General features: G+C 45.2%; 1 protein-coding gene across 1 annotated transcript; it reads left to right on the top strand.

Annotated features, from left to right (window-relative positions):
- Nucleotides 1–268: 268 nt before the first annotated feature.
- Nucleotides 269–13,777, top strand: SMYD1 (SET and MYND domain containing 1; the record flags this gene model as incomplete). Its single annotated transcript, XM_009872814.1, has 7 exons — nucleotides 269–399; nucleotides 2,303–2,341; nucleotides 5,335–5,527; nucleotides 8,486–8,578; nucleotides 9,738–9,901; nucleotides 11,495–11,663; nucleotides 13,319–13,777. Coding segments are annotated over 7 exons (948 nt in total), but the record flags the coding sequence as incomplete, so codon positions are not given.
- Nucleotides 13,778–14,483: the final 706 nt, after the last annotated feature.

The following is a 14,483-nucleotide window of genomic DNA, read 5'->3' as shown; positions in this document are numbered from 1 at the left end:
GCATTAACAGCAAATATTCCGCAGCATTTACTCAGCTCTGCTCTGAGTTGGTCCATCTGCATGACTCCTGCATTACTTCTCCCCTGATGCTTTATCCTGGCTAAACTCTCCTTCTTCAAAGATCCCGTAGGCACTCCTTTCTCCTTAAAGTTTGGAGGTGGGATGTGGGAGCATCAGTTTGGAGGCGGGAATTGAGAAATCCTGAATGTAGCTGAGTTTGGCTTTTTTCTCCTTTTAATGTTCCTTCATGCCTATGTTTTGGGACTAGATCAACTGCAACGGCTTCACCCTCAGTGACCAAAGAGGACTGCAGGCTGTTGGTGTGGGAATCTTCCCCAACCTCTGCCAGGCCAACCACGACTGCTGGCCCAACTGTACTGTCATCTTCAACAACGGCAAGTAAGTGGATTTCTTTCCTCAGGCATGGCAGGGATGCATCCTAATGGACAACTCAGCAGACTCTGCTAACACCATGGTGTCAGATCCCTGCCCTAGAAAATCTATTAATTCTTGTTTCCTTCACTAGCTCAGAAAAAAAAAATAATCTGGATTTTCTTTCTAAATTCATTATTGTTATTTTAAAAATTATTTTCTGACACAGTAAACAAATAGACAAGATTTGATCCCAAATACAGTGAACCAGCAGAATTTTACCTTGTTTTCAGTGAGTTTTGAAACAAGGCTCAAAATAGGTAGATAAAGTACTAAGTAGCTGCCTAGATCACCCCTTATTTTGAGGCCTTATTTATAAATAATTAAGGAACAGTTACAGTTAATAAATTATTAAAGATTATACTGAGTCCACAGTCCAAGAGTTTCTTGTACCCAAAGTTTGCAGTCAGCTACATATCACTATCAGCTGGTGTGTTTATAATCATTCCTAACACAACCCTCATCTTTGTGGGAGTGTTACCACCTTTAGTAATCACTGATTAACTCTTTAGCGATGGGATCTTAATGACAGTTTTGACTGTTATCTGCAAACTGAGTCACGTGCGAGTGCAGGATGCCCGAAGCTGCTGAGCATTCCCCATTCCCACCCAAGTCGTGTAAGGAAACTTCTGAGGGACATGTGAGATGGAAAGAGATGAAATGGGAAATGGAGTGGAGCAGAGCGGAGGCTGCTGCTGTCAGTGCTCGGGACGGCGGAAGGGAGGGATGCTTTGCTCTTCCCAGCCTCCAGGCCATAACAGGTATAAACTGCTGCTGATCCAGCAAGTTGTACCCTGTTCAAGACAATAACCATGGGAAACTGCTTGCCAAGAACTGCACAGGCACATAATTTCATCCAGATTTCCTGCTAAGATTTTACAAATTCCCGTGTTCACCACACTTCAGTGCTATGAGTTAACCTCCCCAGCCTCCTCTTCTTTGACTAACACATTGCTTGTGCATCTGTTTTTCACTGCTGGTTTTACCTGATAAAATTACAGCAGCATTTATCAAGCAGCTGGTAAATGAGCAAAGAGAAAACAAAACTGGATTAGGATAATTACCCTGGTGGGAAACAGGGTCTGATCCAAAGTCAGGTTGGAGTCTGTGCTCTGATATCCAATTGCCTTGGATCAGGTCCAATTGCCCTGGATCAGTGGAATGATGGAGAGCCTCTCCAACCAGCCTGGGAATTGAAGGAGGTAACTAGCAGTGACAGCAACCCTCAAGTCTGAGTTTCTGGGCAGTAAGGAGAGGAATGGCATTTTGTTTGCCTGGCAGCCTGCCAAAGATCCTACATGTATTGTTTTACTGACTTTAAAATTGGCCGTCTGAGTGACAGCGAGGTGAATTATGAAGGTTTCTTGCCTTTTTGTGGAAACCTGATGATAAGACACTGTTGTGGGAACTGAGCTCTCTCTGTCAGTGCTCAAGGTGCAATACGGGCCTTTAGGACTCACCAAACTCATCACACAGTGCTTGTTGCTGATATCCCAGTCTGTTTTCCATTTTAAGCTGTGTCGCAGAGAGCACAACTGCTGATGTCAGCAGAGACGTTTCTGTGCAGGAGAACTAGCCCCTTGTACCTTCCAAACATCAGAAATGGGTTTTGCACACACCCTGGCCAAGACCATTCCTAAAATCACAGTGCCGGAACAATTCTCCACCAAATCCTCCATGGCCCAGTGATGGGCAGTTCTGTTATGGCAGCTGTGTAGCAAAAGTGAAGCTCTCATGCAGTGAAACATGAGTCAGGTGCAGGGAACTTGTCTTCTGTCAAGATGATATCCCAATGCCCTACACCATATACCCATTTTTTTGTGTTGTGCTTGTACCTGTGTAAACTGCAGATGTTTGTTTTGTCTTTCAGTCATGAGGCTGTAAGGTCAATGTTCCACACACAGATGAGGTGGGTTGGTCATGAAAGCATCATCCTCCCCCCTTACCCTGTACCCCTCATGCCCCGTGTTGAATGGAAAACCTGCAAACAGCCTGAGGGGCTCCCTCCGTTTGCAGAAAATTTTACTTTCCCCATTTTCTGAACTTCTACTCCCTCTGCTGTCTAAAGCCCCACTAAACCCAAACCTCACTTAACTCTATATTTTGTAGTAAATTAAAACGGTGGTGGTAATACTATGACTGACTCTCTGCCTTCCCACTCTCTCCCCCGGCTTCCTCCCTGTCAGTATTTCCCCTCTCATTTCTCCTCCCCTGACTATGACAAGAGCATGAAAGTCAGAACAAGGTCTTGCTAATCTTGCACAGCCCAAAATCAAACCTTGCGTGTTAGGAGATGAGAAATGACTGCATTACTGACATACTAAATAGTCCCTGTTTCTTCTGCAACAAACAGTGCCCGTTGAATGCGTTGCCTACAGTAGCAGTGCCTGAGATGTGGGTTTCATCCTTTTTTATTGTAATACCTGATTAATGTTTTACCTTTTAATGATGCCACTGTTACCTGATCCAAGATAAAGAAATCGCCAAAATATATGGGGAAAAAAACCCTTCTCTACTTAGCTCACTGCTCTTGCTACATTATAGTCAGTCCTGTTGAAAGGATGCTGTTGTCTTTAATTTCAAGCAAACACACAATTTCCTCAAATAAAACGTGAGATACTTTTGAAGTGCTCTTCTTCACCATTGAGTCTTACTTGGTGCCTTATAGATAGGACCATAAGAAGGGGCAAATGAGTTTCACTTCCATTTCAAGTTGCTATATGGGAGCAATCTGAGTTTTGAGCTATTGGGCCCTGGCTGTGCCTGTGTGTGCGTCTTTCAAGGTCCTTGGTGCTTGGGGCAGACACTGGGGAAAGAGCACGGGACAAGCTTGGTGGGGTGCTCTCGGCTGACAGTGTCTCTTTAACTACAGCATTTAAAATACGCCGTGTGTTTCCAGACTTATCCCAAATGCTATCAATCCCCTCCATACAGGGAATGGCTTCTTAAAATATACCTGCAGTGCTTAGGCTATCAGGGGCATCATAAAAGTCACAGGCTTGATTTTGCTTCTCTGGTTGCATGACTCACTTTAACCAAGATCTCTTTAAGTGTGAACTGGAATGTTTATATGTGTAAACCTTTCTGATGGGAATTGCTCTTTTTTAATGCACTTTCTCCTGGAGTAGCTGGTTGCACCTTTCTCTGACATAACTAGTAGCTGCCCTTCGTGATGATGGCGTGTTTAGTGGAAAATTTTATATGAAATTGCTGTTGATATGCTCTAACACCGAGAAGGTCAAGACCAGCATTGAAGACTAGTTCTCACAGCAGCTTTAGCACAACTGGAAGGCTCAGAGCAATGCCCGTGGTGCTGAGAGTTTGTAACGGGAATTACAATCCTTTTGCAGAAGTATAGAATCACAGAATCAGAGCATCATAGAATGGCTTGGGTGGGAAGGGACCTTAAAGATGATCAAGTTCCAACCTCCCTGTCATGGGCAGGGACACCCTACACTAGATGAGGTTGCTCAAAGCAACTTGGCATTGATCACACAGAAGTTATGTCTTCCCCAGAAGACTTTTTTTTTTTTTTTTATGCACCTGGTGAGGTCGTTGGGTTCTATGTGACCTGTGTCTTTGGTGAGACCTTTGCTGGGTGCCATCTAAAGCCACTCGTGTTCAAGTGGGAGCCAGCAGGTCCCCCCCAGGTCCATCTTGTAGCAGATGTGTACATCAAACACGCTGTTGAGCTCAACGGGAGAACAGCCAAGGCGCACTGCTCATGGTGAGGGAGTCCCACAACTGATGTTACAATGCAGTAGTGTGGTGGTAGGGTGGGAGCTCGGACCATGGGAACGGCTTCATTTTGATTACCAGAAGGTATGCCTGCCTCCAAAAATGTATTTAACCAACTAACTGGTCTGAGCGGAGAGCCCAGGGTCACTGGTCTCAAGGGCAGTGAGTTATTTCTCACCGTGGGTAGAGTTACAAGTAGATGGGGGAATAGGTGGACAGAGAAGCACCACCTTGCAATTGGTGTTTGATGAAACTTTATCCTGTTCTGGACAAATTCTTCAACCAGTTGTGTCTGTCCAGCCCCTACAACCGAGAGATGGCCCAGAGTAACTGGGAGATTTAGTGTGTAGAGTGAAACACCAAGGGAATAGTTCTGAGTGTCCACATTATTTAAGACTTTTTGTGGGGAAAGACGTGAGAGAAAGGCAGGTGCAAAGATCTGGCTTTCCAAAAGCCTGTCACTAAGGACATACTGTGGATTTTGGTTTAATAACAGAGGCTGATTGTTTCCTGGTGTTTAATATTAGCAATATCAGATCAAATGGGCTGTATGAAAAATTGGCTATTTCCAGAGAATTATTGCTAAGCCTCTCTTTAGAGATACGTGAACTAGGTGAGGGCATCTCTTATCCAGCACACAGAGGGAATGTGTCTTAACTTTTCAGAGTGAAAACGGTACCAAAATCAGCATGACTTGGCATCTGGCAGTCTAGCCAGGGATGTGTGGGTAGTATGCAAAAGTGGTCCTTAATAAAAGACCCAAAGTCCAAACTCAGCATTCCGCAAGGCTCGTTGGATATTTCTAATCTTGGAGTTTTCTTAAGGCGAGATCTCCTGTAACATAATACAAGTTTATGTCTAGGTTCAGGCCCCATCTGGATAAAGTAATGGAACCATAATGTATTTATAGCTTAGACCCTTACCTGTCCCTGCAAGAGAAATGGAGAGGGGCAGGAGAAACGAGTGTGACCATGTTTTTACTCTCCATTCAGTTAACTGGACTGCTGCCCATGTCTGCATCGCGTCCCTGAGGAGCTAAAGCGGTACCTTAGGGCAAGCACTGACCTCTGCAAGGCAGGGACAGGTCAACAGATCTGTCCCTGATGGTTTCACCTTTGCTTCTGCTACTTCTCCAAGTCCCCATCTTGTCTCCTTTACACCCAGGATCGAGCTGCGGGCACTGAGCAAGATTTCTCCAGGAGACGAGCTGACTGTTTCCTATGTGGATTTCCTCAACGTGAGCGAGGAGCGGCGGAAGCAGCTGAAGAAGCAGTATTACTTCGACTGCACCTGCGAGCACTGCAAGAAGCAGATCAAGGATGACCTGATGCTGGCAGTGAAGGAGGGAGAAAGCAAGGTATGGTTTGTCGTGTTGTGTCCAAACCCAAGGGTAGCTTTATCTGTCACCATGGTTCCTCAGTCTGGGGATGCACTCAACAAGAGCAGTCAGATCTGCAGAAGCACGGATCTAGTGCCGATGCAAAAACTGAGAAAAGAACGGAACCTTGACTGAGGACAACGCCAATTCAAGCTCACCAACTAAGACCAGTTTAATTGTTACGCAACATAAGTGCAGTTTTTAATTTTAAAAAGCCCACAAAAGTTGCCTTTAACTCTAACCTAAATGAACAGAATGCTAAAATACTGGAAAATTAGATCTAAAGATGAGAAAAATGCTGGCCTTTAGATTGTGGAGTTTTTTTGAGGAACTGGAAGGGAATCAAGGCTTTGGACAACAAAAAGGAAAATGTCTTGCTGTAATTCATGGTGGCAGGACTAGCCAGTGCTGCTGAAGCTGTAGCTGTATGGTTTGTAAAACGTGTACCCTCACGCTGGCTCCAAAATGGGAAGCCTGAACTTCCAGTCCCCCCTTGCAAAGGTCTGTCGCAGAGAGTTTGTCCCATCACTTGACATTTGTGCATGGTTGCTGTGGGCAGACCAACAGCGAAGAGTTAACATGTTTGACTGTTCCTTTTTAAGTTATCTGTGTTTTTCTTGGAGGTCTCACGAGTCACCAAGTGAAAGGGTGCAAGGCTATGTCTCGCTGTCAGCAGTGGGGTGTGTTGCTTCACCAGCAGCTCCAGTTCATGAGCATGTTGGTGGCTCTGAGAGTCTCTTTTTGGTTCTGTTGCCCAAGGAAGCAATTGCTTATGTTTGTTGTCCTCTGCAGCAGTGTTAGCTTATGGGGTTTCTAGTCTTTCAAAGTGTGGCAGGGCAAAGCAAGGCAGGGCAATTTAATATATTATCAAGCCATTGATCTGCACTATTGAGCAGTGACATAACGAATCAAACAGAACAGTTCAGGAGCTGGTGTGGGACAGGACCAAACACCATGGGATGAGGAACCGTGACCTCAGACCAGGACTGCCACCAGGAGAGGCCCAGCGAGCTGCACCTTCCTGGGAAGTGGTACAAACTTCTCAGCTTCCAGCTCAGTAGTTACCAGAAAGTTAAACTCAGTCCTATGCCTCTTCTTTCACATAGGTGACAGTCAGGAAAGGCTGGATACTGCAGAGTATAACCTGCTGTCAAGCCGTGACTGAACAGTAAGATGCACCATCCCCTTTTCGTGAGCGTTACAGGTGCTCTGCCAGAAGCCATGGCACTTTTGGGTAGATGTCCTCCACAGTCTGAGGTGCTTGTATAGAAAAAGCCTGTAGCTATGCAAGGTGCCTGATCTCAGATTTTAAAAATACGCTCCTTCCACAGACAATAGGTATCCAGACTGACCTCACCCACAGAACACATCTGCTCACTGCTGGCTGTATCGCATTTTCTGAATTCAGGCTTACTCTCCTGAGAGCTGGAAAGCTCACAGCTGCGTGGAAAAAGCACTATGAATATATATAAGATTGACAGCTTAACATCCTCAACAGCCGCTCTGACCTCCAGTCCTTCAACCCTTCCAAATAGTAGCAAAGTTCCCATTGTTTATAATGGCAACAGACTTTGGCATCTAGTAAATGCAAGAGAGGATTTTTATTAGACAAAGCCACAATGAAAGTGCTATTTAAAATATCTATTCTAGGAGTCTTTACTCAGCATAGCACTGACGTTAACGTTGCCTTTTAATGTTCTCTGCACGCTAGGACACCCTGTGTGCTGCTCGAACAGCTGCCAAAATCTGATTAGGCACAATAGCTTCAGTCTAATAATAGAGTAATAAATTGTAACATACATATGTATCCATAAATAGATGAAGAGTGTATGGCTCTGGAAAGCTACTGGTTTTCCTTCCATACTAAACTGTTAAGAGCTTTTTCCAACTAGCTAAATTTCACAGATTCCTCAAAAATCTGATTGTCCAGATGCAGGAAAAAGACAATGGGACAGTCCTGTGGTCCTGACTCCATATCTTTGCGTCCCTCCTTGCAACTTTGGGTCTCTGCTTTTGATCCACACTCAGAGGTCCTTACTGGCTGCTGGGCACACAGATGTGCTCTGGTTCTATTGCATATCTCCAGCCCAGGCTCTTCCTGCAAGCTCCTGGAGTCACACGATTGTGGACTGATTTCAGATTTTCCCTGAAAAGGAAGGTCATGATAGCTAGAGTAACTTTCAACTGCAAATTTGAAAAGTGGAAGATGCATAATGGTGCTGGATAGCTTAATGTAATATTTCAGAATTAAGTGAAGGAAGAGGAGGCAGCTGATTATGAGCTGGTTAGTGTTTTTCCTGTCTTCAAATACATGGGGAAACCCAAACTTCTTCGAGGTGTGTGGGAAAACACATTTCACTCTCTGGATGTAGCTGAAATCTGAGGTCAACCATCTTATGGTTGTTTAGACCAAATGACAGCATTTCTTATAGTGAGTAAACTTTAGTCATCTTTCCTATCCTTATTTCACCCATCTCTCATTTAAGAGGCTCCTTTCTATTAAGGAGCTACACTAGGAGCCCCTGATACACACCAACAGGTGGCTTTCACACTCTCTTTGGTGTCTCGTGAGACCTCCCAGTTGCAGGGTGGCACACTGGGATATATAGCCAGTGGTAGGGAGGTGGTGGAAAACATTCTGTGGAGCTTATTTGAGTTACCACACTACAGAACAAGCACCTCTTCAACCACAATCATAGAATCATAGAATGGCCTAGGCTGGAAGGGACCTTAGAGATCATTTAATCCAACCTCCCTATCCTGGGCAGGGACACCTCTCAACTAGATCAGGCAACATATGAGGACCAAGCGGGGATCAAACCCGCGGCCTTGGTGTTGTCAACACCATGCTCTAACCAACTGATATTTTGGCATGTGTCAGGCAGGGCATTTTCCTCACTGATTTTCCCTAACATTTTTCCCTAACATTGTCCCCAGCCCTCTGCAGAGACAGTGAAGGAAGTCACCCAGTTCTCCAAGGACACACTGGAGAAGATCAACAAGGCTCGTATGGAGGGACTTTACCACGAAGTGAGTCCTGGTACTTTCATTCTCTTGCTGTATACACACTGCCAGGAAAAACAGGTCTTGCCCCTTTCTGCGTCAGTAATTTAAGGAAGAAACAAATCCCCATTGCTGTAACATTAATCTCAAATTGTAAAAGCTGACACTGATTTCTGCCCTGCATAAAGAATGACCATGTCTGATTTCTTTTGTAGTGGTGATACAAGGAGATTCAGATGACTTCCAACATCTCCCATTCACACAGGTCTTGAACCAAGGGGTTCCTGGGTGAAAAATATGAGTTACAGAGCAAGTGTGATAAGTCAGCTCTGCCAGGTACCTCATAAAAAGAAGGACAGTGAGTTTGAGAGATGGACCTGACAGTCAGGAGGCTTACCACCTGGAACTGTGGGCTATGTTTGACTGTGTTCATCTCTTTTTCACCTCCTGGCTCCTACAGGTTGTTCATTTGTCAGGTGCTGATCATGAGTGTGTGGTGTGGGAGACCCCACCTGGAGCAAGGGTGGGACAAAGGCAAAGGGTGAGAAAGCTCAAGTTACTTCTTCCTTTCTCCCTCTTTTCTTTTGCTGGCCCAGGAAACATTTAATTGTTCTCTTTGGAGTGTAACAGCTTCAGGAAAAAACTCCAGGTTGAGCAATGGGCTCTGGGTTTGAACTTACTTTGAAGGAAGGCTGAAGCTCCTCAGAACAGAAATCTGGACTTTGAGTCATGGCTGGGTGCAGATGTGACACAGCTGGGCAGACAGGCATGAGACAGTGCAGCTCCATGTCTCCAGGCCCATGAAGTCATTTAGAGCATTCATTACACCAAGTTCTTGTAGGAGGTTGGGTGGAAGGAACTAGGGTATGAGAGTTCTGTAGGCACTTGGTGTCTGACAAGCCCCAAGCTCCTGGCGTCTTTCTTCTCCTGAACACTGGACATCACTTCTTCCTCACCAGTTTTATGAACGTAACGCTGGAATAGAAAGTTCTGAGCAACAATCATTTTGCTAGGCTGGTATTTCTTGACAAGTTGAAGGATATCCTATCTTCCCCAACCTTCATGGAGGCTGACATGGCCTCTATGACTGGCATAGACCATGCAACCCACAGGGCTTTGGTGTGAAAGCTTTGGGGCCAAAGGTGCTCTGACTTGCCCTTCCTCTCCCTGTTTTCTTTGGGTGCAGGTTGTGAAGCTCTGCCGTGAGTGCCTGAAGAAACAAGAGCCTGTGCTGGGGGACACAAACATTTACCTCCTGAGAATCCTCAGCATTGCCTCCGAGGTGCTCTCCTACCTCCAGATGTTTGAGGAAGCAGCTGACTACGCCAAGAGGATGGTGGATGGCTACCTGTATGTCTGTGCCTTACTTTTGGCAGCTGCCTGTGGTTATGCAATGTTAGGCAACATGTTATAGGAATAATTTTCTTAGTCTGCTTCCACCAGGGCATCAGTGCTGGTGTTCAGATTGTGACCCCTTCCTGAATGCAGACAGAGAAGGACATCTTCTTAAGTGCAGAGAGAGGGAGACCCCTTCTTAAATGCACAAGAGCTCCCAAGAACCTCAATTTGCTAAACTGTAAGTGGCAAATGGTTTAGATACATCTTCCAGTAGCCTTTTTGTTCTGCCTCAGAAGCATCTCAGGGCTGCCCTGGTAGCAAGACGCAGAGCCTGGGTGCAGGACAGAGGAGAGGCTGTCACTGCAGGAGGTGGTCTATTCCTCTACAGCCTACAGGGAAGAGAAGTGACCGAAAAAAGAGAAACCATGTCAAATGGCTGTCACTCAAGATAGCCCTTCGCTCTTGAACAGTACGTGGATTGTGATCTTGACTAATGAGTGTACACAAGTCCTGTGGTAAAAGGTTAATGAGAATAAAGAAATTCAGGCTTAGCTCACATAGATCCAGGGCAAACCTCACAGTAAAAATGATGTACTGTATTATTACTGAGGGTTTACCACAGGACTGATGAGTATTGAAGAGCAAAAAATTTAAAAAGAAATGTAATGCAAACCATAAGAAGAAAGAAAAGCCCTTTTTGTCATCTCATTCACCTTCTGAGAGCATCTTATATCCATTACTTCTCTTTTTGGTTGGTTCTACCCAGAAAGGCCTGTGACATTTAGTTCTTTTTCAGTGGGGTGACAGAGTCACCTCCCTGGCTTGCAGGCCTGACAGGACACTTCATGTCCCAGCCCTGGTACTGAGCTGATTGAACGACACAGAGGAAATTTCTTCCCCCCCCCACCATTCCTCAGTTTTTCAATTCAGAGTGAGGACTGCAGTAATTTCCTTCCTTGCTTTAAGATCTTCCAATTCAGTATGCCAAATAAGCCCTTGAAGGCAGGTTTTCAGGTAAGTCCAAGGAGCTTCTAACTCTGTCTCAGCTTCTAAATTTGAGTGTAGAGGCCAGGTTTCATTTTTCCCACTTCGGGTATTAACTGTAGGGAAGTGATCTGACAGTCTGCAGAAACAGGGATGCATCTCCAGGAGCTGAGATGAACATTTCTGGAGTTTCTGGAACCACCTGTTCCTCCTCTCACTTTGAATGAGAAGCTGGTCATTGTTGCCTTCTCACTTTAGGCACTGCCTTAAGCGTCTGAAGTTAAGGTCGTGCCATCTGGGCTGTAGGATCGGATCTGGGTTTTGTTTGTGTCGACATGATGTGGAATGACAGAGCTTGGGGTTCTCCAACCCAGGTGTCCAACTTTGCCTGTTCACAGGTTGTTGATCCTCTTTCGCAACAATCCATGTTCTCATTTAGTTTGTGTCCTCGTGTAACTCCTGCCAGTCTCTTGCTAAGCAGGGCTGCACATTTCGGTGGTAGCGAATGCGATAGGCTCTTTGCTTGAGTAAACATTGTGCTTTTTGGCAAACATCACATCACTGATAAACATTTGGAACCTCGATCTTTCCTGAACTAAAATTGCTTAATTTTTTCTCCAGGAAAATATACCATCCCAACAATGCACAGCTAGGGATGGCCGTGATGCGGGCAGGAGTGACTCACTGGCACGCTGGTCTCATTGAAGCAGGACACGGCTTGATCTGTAAAGCTTATGCCATTCTCCTGATAACCCATGGACCTTCCCACCCAATTACCAAAGACCTGGAGGTAGGCATCATCTCCCATGTTGTCTGTGCTGTCTGTCTGGGCAAAATTACATTCAAGCTGTAGAAACAACCTGTCCATAAGAGCTGAGAGATGTGTCAAGTCCTGACTGCTTCTCCCTAGTGCTGTGGTTTTCTCTAGATGATGATACAGTCTGTTGGGAAATGTCCCTTCCTATGGGAAAATTTCATCCCTGAAAAAGTTTTTATCCTGCACTGAGACATGCATTCAAAAGGACATCTGAGTCCCTGAATCTTCTTTGAAACTGCTGTGCCCAAGGACAGATCCTCCCATTCTTCAAACAGCCAGATTTTGCTGCTCTCGGATGGATGGCATTACAATTCACCTATATCGAATTTCGTATGGTGGATGTTCCTACTTTATGAATAGATTTTCTTTATCAGTGTCCATTCTTCTTTATTTATCACTCCCCAGTCCTTCTAAGCTCCAATGTATTTTTTCCTTAACTGACTGATAAGTGTATTTCCCAGCTTAAGGTCAAGAGCTGCAGATCCCAGGGAACTGCATCTGCTCAGCTCTCATGAACTACTTACAACTGCAGCTGGGGATCTGTCACTTCTTTAGCCTTTAACTCACCTGGTGTGACTGTTGGCTTTACAGCATTCTTCTTTACTAGCCAAAAAAATTACACAGTTACAGGATACCAAATGAAATCCTTTACTGATGTCTTAGTCACTGTTATAGAAGAACTGTAACCTTTATTAGTGCAATTTTTTGTCATCAGAAAAATGAGTATCTAGCACCTAAAGCCAACCTGTTTGTTGGCTGTTTCCCTATGTGTAGCAGAGAGTGAGACTCCAACACCTCCATTTCTGTATTTGCCTTTCCACTTACTGTAGGAGAAAAATATTGAATATATGGGACAGGCTTTTCTCTGTCCTCCTAAACTTAGGGCTGAATGAACTCACAGACAGATGTAAGATTTCCTGAAATCTATTCTGAGCCTTTGCTATAGTGCAGCACTAGGAATGACTCCGCTTGTGATGAATCCTGGGATGCAGGTGGTGCAGCTGTCATGTGGTTGAGACGGGCTGAGCATCCCTCTCCTCCTTCCCTTCCTCCTCCCACGTGAGGTGACCCCCACCCTGGTGATGGGTCACACCACGGGTCAGGCCCAGGGTGTGGATGGGAAGCACACTCGCTCCCTGGCTCTGCACAGCATCGCCTCTAGATCCTGCACCAGGCTTGGGAGCATGAAGCTTCTCAGCAGCCTGTAGGAGAGCTGGATGAAGGAAGGGCTGATGCCTTCTTCAACTTCACATGACACAGGCAATCAGGTTTGAGAAAGTAACTGGATATCTGTGTCCGGTGTTAGTCCTGCTGGTGGGACACGTAGAGTAAGGTACATCAGTCATTACATGGCCTAGGACATCTGTGAAGGACAATCCCCCTTTCCAGGCAGTGTGTTATTCACTTGTTTCAAGATCTCCTGTGTCATAGGTTTTGTAACCTGTTGTTTGGATGCACTGCCCAGGGAAGTGGTGGAGTCACCATCCCTGGAGGGGTTTAAGGAGAGGCTGGATGTGGCACTTAGTGCCCTGGTCTGGCCAATGTGGTGGTGTTGGGTCATAGGTTGGACTTGATGATCTCAGAGGTCTTTTCCAGCCTCAATAATTCTGTGATTCCGTGCCCCTCAGGTCATGCGTGTCCAGACGGAGATGGAGCTGCGCATGTTCCAGCAGAATGAGTTCATGTATTATAAGATGAGGGAAGCCGCCCTCAAAAACCAAAAGATTCAAGTCATGCCTGAGCCCAGCAATGAGACCTCACCAAGCCTCTTCCACAAGAAGGAGTAAACCTTAAGCTTGGTACGAATTCATGCCTGTGGGATGACATCACCTGTGGCATCTCAAAACATTGGGAATGTGCTATAGGAATATGAGGTATCCATAATGATTGTTTCCAGTGGCACCGGTCTGACAGCATGGATCTGCTGAGAGAGAGTCCTGAAAAATCTTCTAAAGGTTCAAAGCAGAAGAGATCTTGACAGAAACATCCTTTTTCTACCACTAGCATGAAAAATCAAAGCAAAAACCCCTTGCTATAAAATTATTTACATTCTTATTGGAAGCCTGTTTCTTTCTACACAAATCCTGATCCTGATATCCTTAGTTAAATTTAATTTATTCTTTCCCAAGTGTTGTTTTTTGTTGTTTTTTTCTCATCACTTCCATGTGATGACATTATTTCTTCCCAGTGATGTCCACGGTCAGTTGACAAAAAGATCGTAGAAATGGGAAGCTGGTTCCAAAAAGTGTCCTGTATGCCTTTGGGTATTGAGTGCAAACTGAGTGAGACCCACAGATAGCGTTTGTGTAAAATGGTGTTTTTGTGATGACAAACAGCTGAAAAATGATTCTACAGCTGAAGTGAGTGGAACATCAAACTGTGGGTGCTTTGCAAGTGAGACTAAGTGGAATAGCCAAATCAGGATAAATTAATTAGGGTAAATTAATCTCCTTAGTTAAAAATCAGAAAGTGTCTGCAGTGATGGCAGCAGATAGAGATGGAATGAGCCCATGCCAGAAGCTACTCGCACTGGTGAGGTGCACTGGCTGTGTGAATTGCTCTAACTGAAGAAGTGGTTTCCAGGGAGGAGGATCCACCTCCCCTCACTTTCAGGGTGAGTTGGGGGCTCTGATGCCTTTCAGCACCTGTTTTTCAGCTTCAACAGGTGCTGCACTGAGCAAGAAAGGTATAGGCTATGGATCAGCTGCCAATGGGCAGCCAGTGGAGCTAAGGAAAAGTCTAAAGGCAACGATTAGATTTCTAGATCAAAAAAAGTCTTTGCTGTCTGCCCAT

Source organism: Apaloderma vittatum, unplaced genomic scaffold, assembly GCF_000703405.1.
Source record: "Apaloderma vittatum isolate BGI_N311 unplaced genomic scaffold, ASM70340v1 scaffold13777, whole genome shotgun sequence".
Lineage (NCBI taxonomy): Eukaryota > Metazoa > Chordata > Aves > Trogoniformes > Trogonidae > Apaloderma > Apaloderma vittatum.
This window is presented reverse-complemented; position numbering and strand designations above follow the sequence as displayed.